General features: G+C 35.1%; 4 protein-coding genes and 1 non-coding gene across 9 annotated transcripts; 3 read left to right on the forward strand and 2 right to left on the reverse strand.

The window, feature by feature from the left end:
- The first annotated feature begins 434 nt into the window (after positions 1–434).
- LOC100178232 lies at positions 435–1,506 on the forward strand. The gene is made up of 4 exons (XM_002129970.4): positions 435–876; positions 941–1,012; positions 1,142–1,196; positions 1,267–1,506. Exons 1-4 carry the CDS (start codon positions 735–737, stop codon positions 1,334–1,336), a joined length of 339 nt encoding a protein of 112 aa, XP_002130006.1. The 5' UTR covers positions 435–734; the 3' UTR covers positions 1,337–1,506.
- Positions 1,507–1,898: 392 nt separating this feature from the next.
- LOC100186953 (DDRGK domain-containing protein 1) lies at positions 1,899–5,746 on the forward strand. 3 transcript variants are annotated; one of them, XM_026835624.1, is made up of 7 exons: positions 1,899–1,904; positions 2,896–2,998; positions 3,354–3,447; positions 3,688–3,925; positions 4,138–4,299; positions 4,841–4,946; positions 5,289–5,746. In XM_026835624.1, exons 2-7 carry the CDS (start codon positions 2,902–2,904, stop codon positions 5,459–5,461), a joined length of 870 nt encoding a protein of 289 aa, XP_026691425.1. In that variant the 5' UTR covers positions 1,899–1,904; positions 2,896–2,901; the 3' UTR covers positions 5,462–5,746. The 3 variants fall into 3 exon arrangements, with proteins under 3 accessions (XP_026691425.1, XP_026691424.1, XP_002129899.1); XM_026835623.1 differs by lacking the exons at positions 1,899–1,904; positions 2,896–2,998 and adding exons at positions 2,014–2,228; positions 2,520–2,603; XM_002129863.4 differs by lacking the exon at positions 1,899–1,904 and having other exon boundaries at positions 2,859–2,998.
- An 863-nt stretch (positions 5,747–6,609) lies between these two features.
- zf(rbz)-3 (Zn-finger (Ran-binding)-3) lies at positions 6,610–16,630 on the reverse strand. Of its 3 annotated transcripts, none has more exons than XR_001974823.2 (12): positions 15,263–16,625; positions 14,471–14,648; positions 13,789–13,979; positions 13,506–13,659; positions 13,144–13,215; positions 12,488–12,689; positions 11,134–11,248; positions 9,312–9,441; positions 8,687–8,799; positions 7,912–8,025; positions 7,125–7,541; positions 6,610–7,080 (listed from the first exon to the last, which is right to left on the reverse strand). XR_001974823.2 is itself a non-coding variant. In NM_001129859.1 (12 exon segments), coding segments are annotated over 11 exon segments (2,067 nt in total). In that variant the 5' UTR covers positions 16,229–16,630; the 3' UTR covers positions 6,610–7,080; positions 7,125–7,337.
- Positions 16,631–17,897: 1,267 nt separating this feature from the next.
- On the reverse strand, positions 17,898–17,969 carry trnae-uuc. Its single transcript has one exon. It is a non-coding gene; the product is annotated as a tRNA-Glu (tRNA).
- Positions 17,970–18,107: 138 nt separating this feature from the next.
- Positions 18,108–18,956, forward strand: LOC100184559 (40S ribosomal protein S20). The gene is made up of 2 exons (XM_002129827.5): positions 18,108–18,416; positions 18,665–18,956. The coding sequence occupies exons 1-2, from the start codon at positions 18,309–18,311 to the stop codon at positions 18,920–18,922; spliced, it is 366 nt and encodes a 121-aa protein (XP_002129863.1). The 5' UTR covers positions 18,108–18,308; the 3' UTR covers positions 18,923–18,956.
- Position 18,957: the final 1 nt, after the last annotated feature.

Genomic DNA, 18,957 nt, shown 5'->3' on the forward strand with positions numbered 1-18,957 from the left:
TACATAAATACATATTTACATTTAATGTAATTAAATTAAGTGTGTCTGATGTGTTGTAACATGTACTTCTAAAATGATTTTCCTCTCTGTGTTGGAAAATCAGGTATTTGTTTTATGGAGATGAACGAAACCGAATGTTCTTGAACTCGATTCCAATTCGCCGACGGATCATGCAAGTACAACATATAACGTTGTATTAGGGGTATGGACACGCAAGTGTTTCGAATAGACTATTAGAGTATTACTGGTGGCCGGGTATAGCTGTATAGTTTGCGCGAATTACTTCCTGGTGTTTAAGAGTTGTGATCTGTCTTTATGCGGCTTCTAACTCCAGAACCTTCTGTTTCCTATTCTTGGTTGGAAGAGGGGCTTTTAAACGAGCGGTGCATAGAATATTTATATTGCGCAGAATAGTCTGACGTAGTTGCGGTTCTATTAATTAACAGGGGCGATTTTATCCATCGTAAGCTGATGACGCCGCTATGTAATTATATTTTAATTCGCACAGTGGTATACAGAACGTGTAGGTTTAATTGACTATAATTTTTATGGACCGGAGGCTCTATACAGCATTAACATAAGAAACGTCAGTATACATTCAGTGTTCACAGGACGAGTTGGACTAAAAGCAGGCATAAAAAATGTTCCTTCGAGTGTGGCTTTTTACAGAAGGCTAAAAAAAGTAAACTGTGTTATTACAGACATAGAATACAGGCATAAAACAAGTGCTAAAAATGAATGAACCACGCTATGATGAAAACACTTTTCAATTTACTTTCGGAAAGCTTTTGAACAAAAATATTTTCGGCTACCTTCTGTTTGGGTACGCACTTTGCATATTCGGGGCAATAGCAGCTGTAGCTTGGAAGCTTAAAGGTAAGTGAAATGGAGCCGTGGAAGAAATACCTCAGTTAATTAACTTGTTATATTGGTTGTACAGGATACAACAAGCCAACTCCAAAGTTTTCTCAAATGGTTAACACTTGGAAGCCAAAGGACAAGCCAATCAAAAGTGAGTTTAATTTGATGCTGTTTTCATGCATGGCAAACTGAATACCTTCTTCAGTATAGGCCATGGTTTATGTTAAAATACCTTAGTCTCTTTGGCAGGTATAGTTTTCACCGCTTAATTGTATTGCAGGCAAAACCAAACAAACAGCCAACGGGGGGTCAGAAGCCACTGTAAAACGAAACGGGTACGTCTGATAGTTTTATAACAATACGCAAGTGCATCTAAAATTAATCGGTCGTTTTTATAATTTTCAGAGTAATTAATGCTGACACGGAAGAGACAAGCACCTCAAACGAGACTGAAGAAACCGAGAAAACAAAATAATCATCGTGTTATTTATTGTAAATAGCTATAAGCTGTATAATATGTTAGTGTGTCTTTCAGATTTGATTGTGCGGAGCGTAACTGTAAGTTAAATCTCGTGACGATAAAGTACTGGTTAATGTGTCATTGTTGTTTAATTAAATAAACTGTGCATTAAAATCCAAAAATGAGAGCTGCCAATTAATTGCAAGAAATTTGTATTAAACGAGTCTAGATTATTCACCAAAATCGTGGTGTCAGATTTAAAGCTGCACGAGTCTGTGTTTTCTCTTTTCAGTTATCACACTAAAGCCGATATACAGCAAGTCCATTTAGTAGAAGCGGCAGTAATTCGAAACTGCTGCTTCCTTTTCCTAAATTGCTTAGGCTCGCACACTAGGCAGAAGAAGCCCCAGCAGCAGGATATTATACGCGCGTTTACTCTGCTGTTGTGTGAATAATTTTGCAATAGGAAGTTTGCCAGACAATGGACTATAACTTTACAAAGCTAGTTTTGTCGATGACGTATTAGCCAAGAGGCTTTTCGCATATGGAATATGCCCCCGTTATCTATAAGTGTTTGAATAAGGTAATCTATCACGAAGAAAACAGTTGTTTTAGCGCTCGGTGTAATAGGTTCCAGTTACGCAAAAGCGAACAGCTTTAGTACAACATGTAGCTTATATATTCCGCTTTAGATTTTCGACAAATGATCCGTATGCTTAGGTTATCAAGAAACTGACAAAAGTTTTTCAAACAAAATACGAGATGGACGAAGAGCCAAACTATTTTGATGAAACGTTTAAATCAACGTTTGGCTCACTGTTGTCGAAAAATTACTTTACCTATATTTTATTCGGATACGCAGGATGCATAGTGACAGTTATTCTTGTTGTTCTATGGAAAATGAGAGGTAAGTAAACCATATACGTCTTCTGGGGTGTATTAGTGTGGGGTAAGATGGGACACCTTTAGAACATAATGTCCAAATATCCAGATCGTGTTTTAAACAATTAACAACGGTCAATGGGAGTCGTGGGGATACAGTTTTACCATTTTTTGAATGTCTGTTGTTTACTAATGAATGGGACAAGAAAATAGATAAAATAGTGTTTCATCTTTCCCCACCCTACTGTATATATAAGTGCGCTTCCCGAGTGATACTTTGCTTTAATACTATTCTAATTGCAGTTAAATTTTATAGATTATAATCGTCCAGACCCAAGTCTGGATGCGTACATAGATTACGAACCAAGACAGCGAGCATCAAGGAGCAATAGGCAAGCAGGTGAGACAAAGTTAAACTTCGATATACGATGAAAACTTTCCTTTTTTGACTGTCAAAAGTTTTGCAACAACAATAGAATCAGACCAAAACGTTAAAATATTGAAATCCTACGCCTACGGTAAAGAGTAAGTAATAGAAATCGTATAAAGTGTATATAAACGTTTGTTTACGTGTGGCTGAAATTAGTTTACGCAAAGAAATCTGTTGGTACTATAGGTTTTGCGTAGGTGTTTTTGTTGTAGTGGGTATATTTAATTAATCTCTTGTCTCTGTAAAACGCTGTATTTATAAGAGTAAAATGAATCCAGTTGTATATGTAATTGCTGCTACTGTTGTGGCAATCGTTCTGTGGTTTGTTACGAGAGGCGAACGTAACAAGCCAAGGGCTACACCAGGTAGTAATTCGCGTATGTTTGTGTAATCGTAATGCATGTGTATACTATAGGACGACGTGTAAAAGCGGTGGATTTTTTTGTTATTTCAAATTCACTGAGGTTTTAGATAATATTATACGCTGAACGCTGGTACAGTTATGCTAGCGTTGTTATTATATCATCTAAATATTCTAAAGCTTAAATTTAAAATTACCAAAGAAACTCAATTTAATTGAACCAACACTATAACAGGGGGAGGGGCCTGTGTCCATAACTATATCAGTGCCGTCATTTGCTCCATGGAGTTTAAGGATGTAAAATCGACCTCTACATATAAATGATAATTGTAAGTTTTAACTCTCTATGTGTGTTTTAGCTGAAGGTAGAGCTCCTGTGGAAAGAGCGGAGACAGTTGGGGGAGTTCGTAGAAGAAGAAGAGATGTAAGAAGGGGCCAACAAGAAGTGGAGAGGTATCTAGATTGTGTTCAAGTGTTGTGCATGAATGTTTCCAAATAAATTGGTAAAATGGGTTTGAAGGAATGAGGTTTGAAGTGGTTATTATGCTGTTATTAATTCGTTGTTCTAGTGTACAGACATAATGCAAACGTTTGAGTAATGGTAAACTCTGTCCTAAATCAAGTCCAATGCCCCATAGTTGGACCTCGTCCATGTAGTATGCCAACTGTATTATTCACCGGGTTTTCTTGCAGGCATGAACAAGAAGAACAATTTGATGAAAGTGGATCCGAGCCAGAGGTAGCTCTTCCTGCTCCAAGTGAGGGAAAAATTGGAGCAAAAAAGATGAAGAAGTTGCAGGAGAAAGAAGAGAGAAGACAGATGCGACAAGCTATGGAGATGGAGAGACTGGAGAGGAGGAAAGAGCAAGCGGAAAAAGATGAAAAACTGAGGAAACTTGAAGAACTTAAAAAAGCAGAAGAAGAGAAAAAGGTATAAAAACATGTATGTTGTAACAGTAATAATACCCTAGGCCTTTTAAGGTATGTTATAAGTTAATTGTATTATACTGCAATATTCAAATGTGTGCAATTTTGTTTGCATATAATAACTTATGTCTCTCAGCCTGTGTAGTTCAGTGAATATTTTTGATTTTCTTCTATCTTTACCAGAATGTTTGTTTTTAAATTGATTCTTTCTCTCAGGCAGAAGAGGAGAGAAAGATACAAGAAGAGAAAGAGAGGAAAGAGCACGAGGAGTATTTAAAGTTGAAGGAAATGTTCTCTGTGGAGGATGAAGGGCAAGCAGATGTTACATCAGAGGAACAAAGTCAAAACATGCTGCAAGAATTTGTGCAATATATTAAAGTGGGTGTTTTTGGTTTTGTAATTTGTTTTGGAAACTTTTTGACTACATTTATCCACTGTTTGACCAAGTTGATAGTAACTACTTTTTGGAATTCATGCCTTGGGTAACACTGCATTGATATGGCAAACATTGTGGTTGAATTTAGGCTATCCCGCTATGACATGGCTTGCTATCATATTACATGCCGCTGCTATCATTGTGGGCGTATGTGTCATTGGACAAGACACTTAATGGCAATTGCTCCAAAGCAGTGGTCCCTAATGGGATGTCCAAATTGTCAGTCATACATAAAAAAATTTTCAAAAAAATAGTTAACCTCAAGTCCACAAAGTAACATACATGGTAACTCGTAAGCGGACACAAGGTGTATTAAACAGTATACTTTTTTTATAATGCCTGTGGTTTTCTGGCCTCGCGAGGATAAAGCAAGTTTCATTTATTTATTCTCTGCATTCATGTTCTTCATTGATTACTATCCGGTTTTGGCATGGCATATTCTCCAATAGTTAATGCACAAAGCTTACTGGTGCTATGTCACAGGACACGAAGGTAGTTTTACTTGAAGACCTGGCATCACATTTTGGTCTTCGAACCCAACAAGCAATAGACAGAGTTCAAGATATGCTTAAGGATGAAATAATAACAGGTTAGTTGTTAATTTGAACATTTTTATAACATGGGCCATATACATTGCAACTTACAAGACACATTAGTAAAAGATTGTTGAGTGGTAGCATTTAGAATATGCTTCTTATGGGCTACCCAAGTTTAAACGAAAACATCAAAAATGTGGGTGAGGTCCCGCAGTTTAGCCTGCCATGGTTCCTAAGATTTAGGTCAGGGTTGTCCCGTTAGCTCCAAAAATATATTACTCACAAAGCTACACATGTGGAACTCATAGACGTAAACAAAGTTGCTGAAACAGAACATCTTGTTATAAAGACTGGATAAATAAGTTACATTCATTCATTTCTAACCTTTTTCTCAGGTGTAATTGACGACAGGGGGAAATTTATTTATATATCTATGGAGGAATTAAAATCAGTGGCCAAGTTTGTCCAGCAGAGAGGCCGAATCTCAATATCTGAACTCGCCCAAGCCAGTAACACACTTGTTAATCTAAAACCTGAAAAAACTTTAACACTCTCACAAGCGTCATGAATTTTTCCCTTGTTTTATATTTTAGAATTATTTTAGATCATTTCGGATAAAATAGTTCCGCAAGTACAAATTTTAAGTGTAAGAAATATACCGAGAAACTGTACAATGATTTGGAAGTATTTCTAATGGGACAGTTCAATGCATACAAACCTGTTAATGTTAAGAAATATACCCAGTCATGTTGATCTGTTTTCAGTTATGGTGTTGTTTTATTAATCGCGTGATGGGTGCAATACACCAGTAGTGGTTTTTGCACACTATAATAAAGAATTATGTCTCTGGCTACTCTGTGTCAAAATGTCTGTTGTTCTATATTCCACTTTGAGTGAAGATGTCTGCTATTCTATATAAGATCAACAAATTAGAATATACAAAAAAATATACAAAATTTTATAATAAAGATGTAACCGACAAGCAGTTACATCCAGCCAAAGCCTCAAATTAAAATAACACGCCAAAACATTTATTCCCGTGCACGCACTCTAGAAAGCAGCTGTAGGGCGAACATAAATTATGGCACCGCAGCAGCACGAAAATCCAACACACGAACGGAATATTTGTTGCAGCAAGAGTTTTTTAAATACTGAAGCCACACAGTTGGCACGCTATGAGGCTTATTCAAATAGAAAATAAAACGGTTAGATAAGAACTTAAAACGACTAACAACCAAAGAATAAGAACCTACCGCTACACAGCTAACACTGAAATGAACTAAAAAGACGAGCGCATGGCCAGACGAAACACAAGAAAACCAAGGAATGTAAATTGCAATTAACGGGGAATGTAAGACGCGCGCCGGCATCCGCAACGACTAACTTTAAGGAAATTTAGAAATGACGCTGTAGTTTACAAAGAAATATGTCTAAAATGTATGCAATTCTATATTAACTGAGTCAAAATCCCTGCTACTTATACTACTATTCTGCGTCAAAATGTCTGCTATTGTATATTAGATAAACTAATAAAAATATACAAATAGTATTCTATATTAACTGAGCCAAAATGTCTGCTGTGATCTCTCTGTGTTAAAATGTCTGTTATTTCATATTGGATCGACAAATGAGAACAAACAGAACATTATAATTAAAAGTATGTTTCTGGCTACTCTGCGTCAAAATGTCTGCTATTTTATATCAGAACAACAAATGGAATATACAGAACAATGTATTATGAGCAAAGTCTCCAATGTAACAGTGATTTGCACAGACAAGAAATCTCAGCCTCGGTGTCTTTTTCAAGATGCAAGATTATTCAAATAGAAAAAACAATTAAATCAGACAACTGTACAATAAAATGTTTCCATAGGAAGTTGTCTGTTTGCCTTAGACAGGTAAAAATTGTCATTTCGGTAGAAATCTGCTCTTAGGCAATTGTAACCAAATCTCGGTATTTTTATGGTTATATAAATATTAGTGGCAGCTACAAGACATCACAGTGAACGAATAACAATCCACAGCATTAGCACAAACCAATGCAATTTTAAACCATTTCATTTTTATAATATAAAGTTCTTATTGTTTTAACTGTGTGGTTAGTATGAGTTAAGATTGTGACAGAAATTGTCCTAAATATTTTTTTAATAATTCCGCATTTGCCCATTTTTTGCATGCGCACGTTATATGCATTTCTGCCAAAAACTGTTTTTGGCACAATGCATTATTATTTGAGAGGACACAGCAGTAGAATGAGTGTCAGAACAGTCAGACAACCCAATCACACATAATTACTCATGTAACCAATACAGGACAATAGAAACTTATTGAAAGCACAAAGTGGAACACAAAACATAAACCAGCACTGACAAAAACTTGACTATTCAGTAAAAAATACGGAAACCCAAACTCTTGAATTTTGAAACTCCCATAAAACATGGCTTCTAATCTTCCGCATCCGAATGCCCTTCTTCTCCCAATCTTCGAAAAGACATGTGTCGGTAATGGTCAAGCCATTCATCCAACAATCTCGTCACCGATGGAGGTCGCTTTCCGAGTCGTTGCCTAGCAACCAACCAACCCTCATCTGTCACATGACAATCAAGCCATTCTTTTAAGATTTCTTTCCTTTGATCTTCACTTACACCCTGGTTTGAATTATAAGTTTAGTAATTTGCAATGTTGGAGTAATACGCAAACTCTAGCCTGAATATTTGCCACGATGCAGGACGTCACCCTTACAGACAAAAAATTTTCAGAGATTTAACTCTTGATGTTAAGATAGAGGCATTTAATGTTGAAAATATAGACGGATAACTAGTTTTACTTCATATTGTTAAAATCCTTTTAGGTAATTAGTCAACACTGGCCTACATACCAGTTACATGGTCTGCCACAACAGACACCATAACACCTTACCTTAAACATTGGTGCAGTAAAATTATCATTTTACTGTAAGAGCAATTTCTAATAACATTTTACCAAAATGGCTTTTTCTAATAATGAAGTAGTATTTACCTGCCCCCTCAGAGTGAAGTGGATCGGCAAAACCTTCCCATCACTATCTACCAGTGGGAGGTGCTTGATTGTGTTGTATGTTTGATTTCTATGTTGGGCTCCAGCACAAATGTCCTGGATGACAAAAAATAAATATTATGGTCAGTGACCTTTAGCACATAATTTCCAAGTATTCTGTTCAGCAATTACCAACGGTCTTTAGGAGTTGTGAGGATACAGTTTTATAATTCGTTCTTTGTTTACTACCAAATATTTCTTAAGTTCATTTTATTTTGACGGATAAATAATATGTACATTGAAAATAATATTTAAATAAAATCATTCCACTTTGATCTGTTGAAATGTTTTCACAGTAATTCATAACAGCAGCTTTTAAGGAGAAGATTGAACTAATAATAGCAATCATGTAGTAATTGGGTATTTTACCCAACATTGGTGAGATTTCTGACTGTGAACAACAATTTTAATTTGATAGAATATAATATTTTTGGCTGGGAATGAATAAAAACTGGAACTGGAAATTTACAATTGTTTGTTTAAAGTTTATTGGTCTGTTAAAGTAGGAATCCTGTCTGTAATAATACACTCCTAGACCTATTTTGATACACACATTGTTAAATATGAGTGAAACACCTTGAGTATCTATTCTGAAGTTCAATATAACATAAACTGTATGCAACAATGTTTGTTGCAAAATTTATAATAATACCATGGCATTTTTTTTGTAATACCACCATGGTATTTTGGTCAGTAAACCAAGGCTTTAGTTCCATACCTTGCTATCATTTTCCATTGTAACAAGAGCTGTAAAATGGCCACGTGTGTATCCAAGTGCTATTGGGCTTGTGTAACAGAACACCTGATCCCATAAAAAGGGAAGATAAACACCTGGAAAACAATTACAAAATTGTGTAAGGTAAAACGATTCTTTTCCAGCTGCTGCTGTCTATTTCGACAAAGGCTAAAATCGCTTACGTTTTAATACACTATAATAATAACAATAATAATTGTTGGTATTTGTCTCTTGGGTTACAGTAGCAAAAATAGGAAATAATCCAAATGCTGAATATCAATTGTTTAACTTTTATACAAAACACTTGATTTTGACTTAAATTTGTTATTTAGTAGTGGTACTGAATACTGATGTAGGCTATATTTTTTGGGGAATATTTTTTGGGGTTTTGGGGAAAACATTACTAATATTGTTGCCATTTCCTTGACCAACACATTAAAAGTGGTCATTTAAGTTTACTTTATGTAGTTGGAATTCCAAATCACTTATATGAATAGCCTATTTAAAATGAGGAATTTGCTATTTAGAGTCAGATATTGAAAACAAGACAGAGGGATGTTTACGACTGAGCGCATTTCAGATATGAAAAAGGAATTTTAAAGTTTACCTTGAAATTTTGCGAAACCCAGTGTGTCCCCTCTGTAGCTCTTCAGGTATTTAATTCCATACACGATTATGGGACGTCTTAGAATATGAGCAAGTACAAAGATATGACAATGTTCTAATGCAGCACCAGGCTAGGAAGAAAAAACAATGGTGCCATTTTTAATTGTGGTAATAAACAGGTAACAAAGTGAGCATGAAAATTACACAAACAGTATAACATAGCTATAATATCACTCTGTCTCTTGGGTAAAAAAAGCTATAAAAATATTTGTCTAAATATGTTTAAAACCTTTGATAAATTAAATGAATATCAATAGGTTTTATCATGAAATAATGGGTTTTCGGTTATTATTTGGTGATCGTCGTCATTATTTGTTTACACAGCCATTAATAGCAGGAAGCATCACTACAGTGTCATTGTTGTAGCTGTTTGAAACAGACAACCACAATATATCATTATTATGTACACTGTAATTGAAGAACCATAATTACAGTAGTTTAAGTTCTAATCACCAGATTTGCAGAACAAACACAGGGTATATTCTGTACGTCATAAAACAAAACCAAACCATATAATTATTTAATGCATCTTTAAGTGTCTGGCAAAAAATTCCAACAAAGTAGTCTGTATTTTAACCAAAGATATAGGCAGTAATATTATGGGTTGCCTATATTTCTAAAGCAACATAAGCACTAATGACGTTTATTCATTCTCACTGTGCATATTACACGGTGTCAAGGGAACTAAAGGTGATCAACAGTTTGACAAGTCGACCTCAGAAATATATTTATACATCAATTCAAATTATTGATGACAGTTGCAAATCAATGCAGATTAAACCAGCCATTTTGTAATAAGAGTACACTGTAATATTACATATGCATTATAAACATCTGAGAGAGTTTACACTGCAATTGGGATATTTTAACAATATTTTATTTTTTGTAACAATTTCACAGCAGTCATGTAATTTGAAAAAAAATCGGTATGTTTTTTATTTATGCAAACAAAAAAACTTATTATATGACAAACTGCTAAACTGCTCGATGTAATTTGACTGATAAAACACCCCTTTAAGAAGTATGCATTAAACTTAAAGTAATAAAAGCTTAACATTAAAAGTTAAAACCAAAACTGGTGATCCAGTTAAAGCCTATTTTTTTAGTTCTAACTATATAATGTCAATAGGCTTAAAGTATCACTAATTTAAAAATTTGAAAAAGTTAAAATAAATATGTGATTTTAGAAATTTGATCTGCAACAGAAACAATGAGGCATGACCAACAATATGCTGGGAACTGAGAACTAGTATTCTAACATCCATACACCACTTAATATTAATTACATATTTGGTTTTAGTAAAGTACGTCACAATGAAAATGATATTTCCACTAAAATCACAACAGCCATACAATTTTACCAGGTGAACCAAACATGTCTCAAGTAAATTATTCATGGTGAATTTACACAATGCCCAACTCGCATGCATGTAGAATTGTTACTACCATTCTACCAAGACTTTATATCTTCATGTGTGATTTTACCATGCCCTTGACATTCCCCAATAAACTTACTATTTATTTAATACTAATTATAAGCCACTTCTATTTTACTGTGGCTTTACCAACCATACCAATATTCAACAATAAACCGTGTACATTTTTTAAAATCTATGCAAACATGCACGCATTCTCAAAAACATATTCTGAGGCGACATTTTTGTAACTTACTGTCATATTTATTTCAGTGTACGTTTTCGTGCTAAATCACAGTTTTATTATAACAACCACACATATAAAGGTCTTACACCCACCACACATACCTGCTGTGCGAGTGAGTTGATAAAAGCCCAGTCCTGTAGGCACTGTCGCTCTGTGAAAGTGAACCCGAGTAGTTGTGCTTGATATTGCTCCCATTCCCGCCAACGACGAAAAAAACTAAAAAAATACAATTTTTGGACATTTTATTATTATATAACCTATATATAAATAAATATCACGCGTAACAAGCTACATTATGTTAAAGGAAAATTGTAATTAAAAACTATTTACCCCGCAGTGTGTAAAACTAAAAACAAAGAGTTTAAAAGTTACAAAAAAAGAACACATAAAACCGATATATATATATAAATTATACATTCTGGCATTTTGTTTTAATCAATTTGTCATTATTGGCCACAGCCAGCCTGTTTATGATGAATCTTATGTGACCACAGACGGTGATGTATAATTACTCATACAGTGTACCTAATGTTAGCTATGATGTGCAACAATTTTTGACAGAGTACTTTAAACGCACACCAAGGTTGTTAATTGTAATATTTCATATAATTTTGTACAGAACCAAGTGGGCATACTGTAGTATGTGTTTGATTTTAAATATATATTTTGTGGCTTGCTATCTTGCTATATGGAGTAATGTTTACTCATTAATCAATACGCTCGCTAATCAGCACTTAGCCTTATTTGTCGAAAGGGATTTCGCTGCTAATAGATTTTGCCGTTAAATAAAGCCACTTCCAAACATAATTAACATTAATGAAGCGTGCCACATGCTTTAATGCCATTAGACAGTAGAGACATCTGCACATGTACATGAGAGAACGCACATACACCTTGTTTACCCATCTACATATTTGCACCTTGTGAACTAGCATACATCAGGAACATACATAAATCCTGTGTACCCAGTACAAAAAAACTTAAGTACATTAATATAACAGAAAATATATAAACCTAAGCAAAGGAGGCAATAAGCAGGGGACATAACACGAGAACACCATTCAACTAGACACTATTATTACAGCCATTACAAACATATTTCAGAGAAGTCCCTTTCAATCACCTAAAGTCTTAAATAATAAGATAGACTGTTAAACACAAACTGTTGTTTAAGTATTACAGACTGTTGCCTGGAGTGTTGGGGCGTATATTTTCTTCATTCAACTGGATTTTTTTATGAAACAAGTTAATGCAGAGTGTTTAAAAAGGAGCAATATGTTGAAATGTGGTAAAGGCTTTTTAGTTCGAGAAATATATATAATATTGAAAAGTTGTAATTACAAATTCTTACAATACATATAAAATATTGAAAACATAATACAAGCAATAAGTTAAAATGTAATCACAGTTCACCATTGTGTCATGTAATAAAACTTTTTCATTTAACTGTCATACCTTGTTGCGCAATCCTGCAAACTCTCAGACATTGCAGAACGTAAGACATTGTCGCGGTCGAACACCCCCCATGTTGCTTGTAGCACAGAGTCAAGCAAACAGTCGCCTGCCGAGCGATTCCAGAGTGCATAGAGCCGGCTGTTGCAGTCGCCAGTGTGCATGAGGGAAGGGGACCAGTTAATAGCACATTCCTCTTCCAGTTCTACAAGAAAATTAGTAACATTTTAAAGCCTCTATATGGTAATGCACACATACTGTATCAAAAAATCCCAAAAACATAATTAAGCTTTTGTATTAAATCTCCCGTATAATCAGGCCTACATCAATACTGATATATTTACATAAACTAAGAATTTAAATATATATATATGGTGTTTTTCATTAAATAATAGAATTTTTAACAATAGTCAGTCATATAGATATACTATTTCCATTTCCATAAAGTGTAGGGTGAATAGGTTCCTCGTATCCCATATAGTGTTCTATAAAGTACCAAAACTCAATGTATTAAAACTTAAGGTATCGGGTTCACCGGATTTGAATATACCCAGGTGACATGCCTGATGCCCACATCTCTTGTATTGTTTGTCATGTACGCCCACGTAACACTGTATTTCTATTAAATAAACTTACATAGACATTGTACATGAACCTACCTTTCTGAACATTTTGATCCAGCAGTTCATTAAACAGAAGTTTTTGTATAGTTGGAGGTAAATCACATATTTCTAGGACAAATGTAGGAAATTACAGACAGTGTGATACGATAAGTACAACAATTAAAGCAGTATAATATAATATATAATTTCTACAAAATTGATTCCAGTTCACACATAACTTTTATAACCTTTTTTTTTCCAGTAAATCATATTTTTTCTTTATGATATCATTTTTTTTCTTATTAAATTTTTTAGTAAATCCAATGTTTAAGTCAATTTTAAAGCATTGCTAAAAGGCTTAACATAACACTTAAGTGCAAGCAGTCAATATTTCCAAATTTTGTTTACATTATGCTTACCTATAGGGAGCTGAAAAGTGGTGAATTCTGAGAGAAATCTGCAATGAAAATCTCCTTTCCGAGTTCGTAGGCTTGCCATAATCTCACGTCGAATAAGATCAGCGATTTGTGGGCTAAGATGGGCTGGATTGCGTTTAAACCCCCTTGGTGCAATCTAATTTTAGACCGGATAATAAAATTTAGCATATCAGTTAAATGAGCGGTGAATTAAGCCTCTTACTTTTAACCATGTGGTCATTATAAGTTAAGGTATTGATTTTGGCTCAGCTTAAAATGAACTTGCCTCTGGGTTAAGAAGGAGAGCTAGAATCCCGTGTCTTTGAAACCTAATGGCAAGGTGTACTAGTGTGTGACCGACATCAAACGCAGAAGGTCGGTTGAGTAAATTGACTTCATCTAAAGTCAATGTACGAGCAATATTTCCACCATTTGCTAAGTAAGCATCGACTGCTTCTGCATTTTCTTCAACCACTCCTGTGAAAGATATTTTTATGATTATGGGGGGACTAATAGCGCCCTAATAAACCACTGGTGTTGTACAGTAAAGGTGGAGCAACCATGTACATTTACCTGACTTTACCAGGGTTTAAAGAAGGTAATGAACAAGTTGTGTAAACTGTAAATGCAGTTTGTACATCTGGTATTGGTTTAGAAATAAGAGTATTAAAAAAATCAATTATAAAGCTGATTACACAAAATCTGCATGTAGGTAAAGTAATGCTATACAATGCTACCACAAATTCACCATTTACACAGGAAGAGTGTTGCTTAGTGATGGAAATTATTAATTAACTTAACACCGGGTACCATGTGGTAACAGTAACACACAAACTATTATTAAACAGCACTTGAATATATAAGTATTGAAACAACTATAGCTTTGAAGTTTTATGAACTATATGGGGTGATTAACTCATTAATTGCATTTCCTGTTAATGCTATGCTACCAAGAAAACTACGCTTACCGATGCATGCCTTTAGAAACAGCCAGTTTTGGTTGCGCGATCTTGTTTTCATTGAACGGTTGTCAAGAATTTCAAGTCGTGATGAAGGCAAGTGGCTTGATGACATACTGCGTGATAAGTTACCACCACAAGCAGTGCCACGCTGACCATTGTTGGTAATAGATCGCGATGAGCAAGCCTAAGATAGTATTTTAAAGTTACTACAACGTAAATACATAATACCCTACTGCACTTAAATATTTGATTATTTGTTATCAAGTTGTTTACAAAAGGTTACGATGCCATCCTGTACATTATACAGAACACTGTTTAAAATATTCTTATGTTATCAGGTTGTTATTGTTAACAAAAGATTTTGTAGGAAACTTGTAAACAATGCTACTGTATATAAGCTTTGACTGTTGGTTAAGGTTAAATTTTAGGATAAACATAGTTTGCACTCTGAATAAGAAGTACACAATAAAATTTACAATTAGACTATGAAAGTGAAATACAAATTAAATGTTTAGTAAAAAACATTAAAACAGCTAGGTTCAAAGTTATGTCATATTATATATTTTGCTAAAATATACCAGACACTTTTCTAGCTTATATCTTTGTCAGTGAGATTTATACTAGTGAATAATCTGAAGATTATGAAAAACACGAGACCAAAAAAGGCAGAACAGTACAGGTTAATGGTTAGCAAAAGAAGTAGTGGGAGAATATTCAATAAGCATTGGATGTGTGATTCCATTACAGTGCAACCGCTATTTAATAAAAGAATATAAATATAATAAAACAGGTATATACCTGATTATCTTGATTTTGTCTTCTTTGTCTCCGACTTCTGGACTTTGGGGTGGCTTGAGCTTGTTGTTCCTCTCGTGGTGAATGTGAGTTACTACTTGACGAACTGGAGGACCTGGACCTTATGTTTTCTAAAAGGTGGTCACTGTTTATTGGTAGCTTCTCCGGAGAATATTTTTCTTGGTCTCCCTTTTCAGATGAGACTTCAATTTCAGGTAAAGAGTCAGAGCATGAGGTTGTGCTTGCTTGTGTAGTTTCAAGAAGATAGTTGGAAGAGGTGCAAGGTTGGGATGACAAGGTTTGTACCTCAGTGTGTAAAGAAACATTTTCTATATCACTTACAATTCTGGCATTGCTCAAAGGTTGAGGATTCTGACACATAACGCACATTTTCGAAGAGCACCAGTTTATATATGTGCAGACTGCGCAAGTCCATTTGCGGTTTTTAGTATTGTTGTCTTCTGTAGCTGCCTCAGAATTGGAAGCAGTGGCTCCCTTTGCACTAGCACCACTAGGGGAAGTGCTATCTTTAGATGTTCGGCATTTAGAACACAATGTATGCTGAGGAGAGTTTATGAATGTGCAAGCTCCACAGAACCATGGTTGTTCTGCCAGATCTGTATTGACATTTATGTCATTTCTCTTCTTGGATGATTCTTCCTCTACAAATTTTGCTAATTCCGAAGAACTTCCAGTTTCTTCCTTTTTAACATCCTCTGTTGAGTTGCTTTTATGTTTCCCAGGTTTTCGTAAAGCATCAGAAGGACAAATAATTAACTGATGTTCGTTATCTTTTGTGTCAGAGAAGTCAGAAAAGCTCTCAATGAGTAAACCTGCATCTTGATTTGGAGGAGGGGGACGGATAACCTCTGGGACTCTTGGAAACAAACAAACAGAACACTTAGAAGAAGCTGAGTAATTATCGTACGTACATGAAGGGCAAGACCATCGTTTTTCTGTTTTACTCATATTAACCTGAAAAATAACTATATAGGATATAATACTACTAGCATTAGTTAGTTAAATTAGTTGTAACTTTAGTTTTATAGTTTTCTAATGATATGCTATTATTTAATAATAAACAGATTAACACCAAAGCGACTGCAATACATTGCTACAGATATAGACTGAAATTGACAACAGATTGCGTCATGCAAATATAGAATAGTATATTGAATATAACACTGATGGCAACTGAGAATTTATTCGCGCAAAACTGGTCCTTTCTGGCTAAACACATAAAATACGCTTATAACTAAACCTAAACAACAAATATAACGTTGTGTTCGTTTACACAGACCGGCTACGAATAATCCTTGCATCGTCATCCAGCAAAACGAGATCCTCTTCGCCTCGCTGTATTTGTTTGTCCTTCACTCCCTTGTGACCAGCTGATTACTCTTGTTATTGTGACGTCACGGCATGTCACGCTTCAGTGAGTTATTTAAATCGAACACGGTGGAAAAAAGATTTTTAATAGTGGCAAATTTTAACGATGGTATTACGAATGATTTTAAGTTGAATAAATCGTTTCATTAGTGGTAGAGTAAAACAAAGGGCGATTACCAGGTATAACGGTTCTAAACAGGTTTAATTTTGAGTAACAAGAGAGCTGAACTATAATGAATAAGGACGTAATGAAATTTTGACAAAGACAAAAATACATTTTATAGATCTATACGAAAGGATATGCGTAGAATTAAGTGGTATAAATCATATAGAATGTCTAGTAAAGTGGGGTAAGATAGGACATCTTTTCAACTTATTTTCTCGACCCATTTGGTAGTAAAAAAAACATTCACAATACTATAAAACCACATCGTCACGACTCCAATAGACCCCCCACCCTACTATTTAGATCCCATGTTGAAATTATGGGTTCTGCTCAATTTAAAGGCAAAGAAATAAACAGTAATAGGAGAAACTCCTGAAACAAAGACCACTTAATGAGTAACTTTAATTTAAATAAACCAATAGCCTATTTGTCCCTTTAAATACGAAGACCAATTTTTTTGAATTGAATGTCCAACCACAAGGAATTGAAGACAACAACAGCTCCGCATGTTCCAATTAAAATGAAAGTCACTATGTTAATTGGAACCGCGATACTCTTATCGTATCTTCACACAATATAATAACGTCCGGATGTTACGCACCGCATCGACCGGCAGGAAACTGCGTCAGGTTGCTACAAAGCTCATTGCCAGTGATCTAAAACCGAGCGTAGCTGATATAGTGATCGAAATATCTAGCGTATAGCATCACTGGCAAACGACGTGACATGTATAACCACTAATCGCACCGAACGCAGGGTCATGGCAATGATGTGACCCGTATCGACGTCGTAGCCTACAGCGTAGTTGTGACGTGGCCAACGTCCCAACCGCGCCACATGACGTTTGTATAAAAGGAATAATATATAAATACAAAACCTATAAAACAAATGCGGACTCTGGCTAGCATGTAGCCTATTGTAAATGTAAACCAACGTCACAGTTTACTTGTTAAAAAATAAAACTTTGTATAGAAATAAAATCAAAATTTTATTTATTTTGAATATTGTTTTTACAAGTACAGATTTAAAACATAAAATGGTATAAGATTAAAATGATCTGTACGAAAAGCAAAACTAAAAGGGTTCCTACACCGGGAATCGAACCCGGGCCGCCTGGGTGAAAGCCAGGAATCCTAACCACTAGACCATGTAGGAGACACTAAAAACGTGACGAAAATAGAGCTAGTATATGAATAAATGTAAAGGCGGAAAAATTAAAAATACTTTAAAAAGTTAAAGAGTTGTTTCATTATTTAGACTTTTTTTTTATTTCTTACTTTTCAGATAACTTTTAAGTACTTTTAAAGTGTTTTACAGTGTTCTTTTTTTAATAAAACGGGGACAAATAAATTTAGGACTACCGACTCAACAGCGCACGTGGGCACGTTTCCATACTCTCTTGCTGTTTCGTTCTTTTCGAAATTGTTTTGACCAAAGGCTCACCGCTGTTCTTGAGGTCAAGATTACGTCGGCCAAACACAAAATTTATTTAACATGAGTGCTTACAAAGACGCCGGAAAGGTCCCACAGGGCGAGCAAGAAGTACAGATCCATAAAATCCGGATAACGCTGACTTCTCGCAACGTCCAGAGCTTGGAGAAGGTTAGTAAATGCATGAAGCCATGTAGCTTACCGATAAATGCTAAAATATGTATAATTATTTTCGCGAGAGCGCTATTTAATCATATTTTAGGTTTTTCTAGGCCTGGTAAAGTATCAATGTTCAAACCCCTGCATGTTATGTGCATCACAGTGCATTGTGATATACATTTGTGTAAGATAAAGAAGATGTACCAAACTGAAAACCACATATGCTTCATTGTGTTTTTAATTTCTATTGCACTTTTAAGGTATGCAGTGACCTTATCAAAGGGGCAAAAGACAAGCAACTGCGTGTCAAGGGACCAGTTCGCATGCCCACCAAGGTTCTTCGCATTACTTGTCGTAAAACACCGTGTGGTGAAGGTTCCAAGACTTGGGATCGATATCAGATGAGGATCCACAAGCGATTGATTGATCTTCACAGTCCATCAGAAGTTGTGAAGCAAATTACATCCATCAGCATTGAACCTGGTGTAGAGGTTGAAGTCACAATTGCTGATGTTTAGATCCCTAAGTCGATAATAAAAGCACCAAGCTATAG

This window comes from Ciona intestinalis, chromosome 8 (genome assembly GCF_000224145.3).
Source record: "Ciona intestinalis chromosome 8, KH, whole genome shotgun sequence".
In the NCBI taxonomy this organism is placed as follows: Eukaryota; Metazoa; Chordata; class Ascidiacea; order Phlebobranchia; family Cionidae; genus Ciona; species Ciona intestinalis.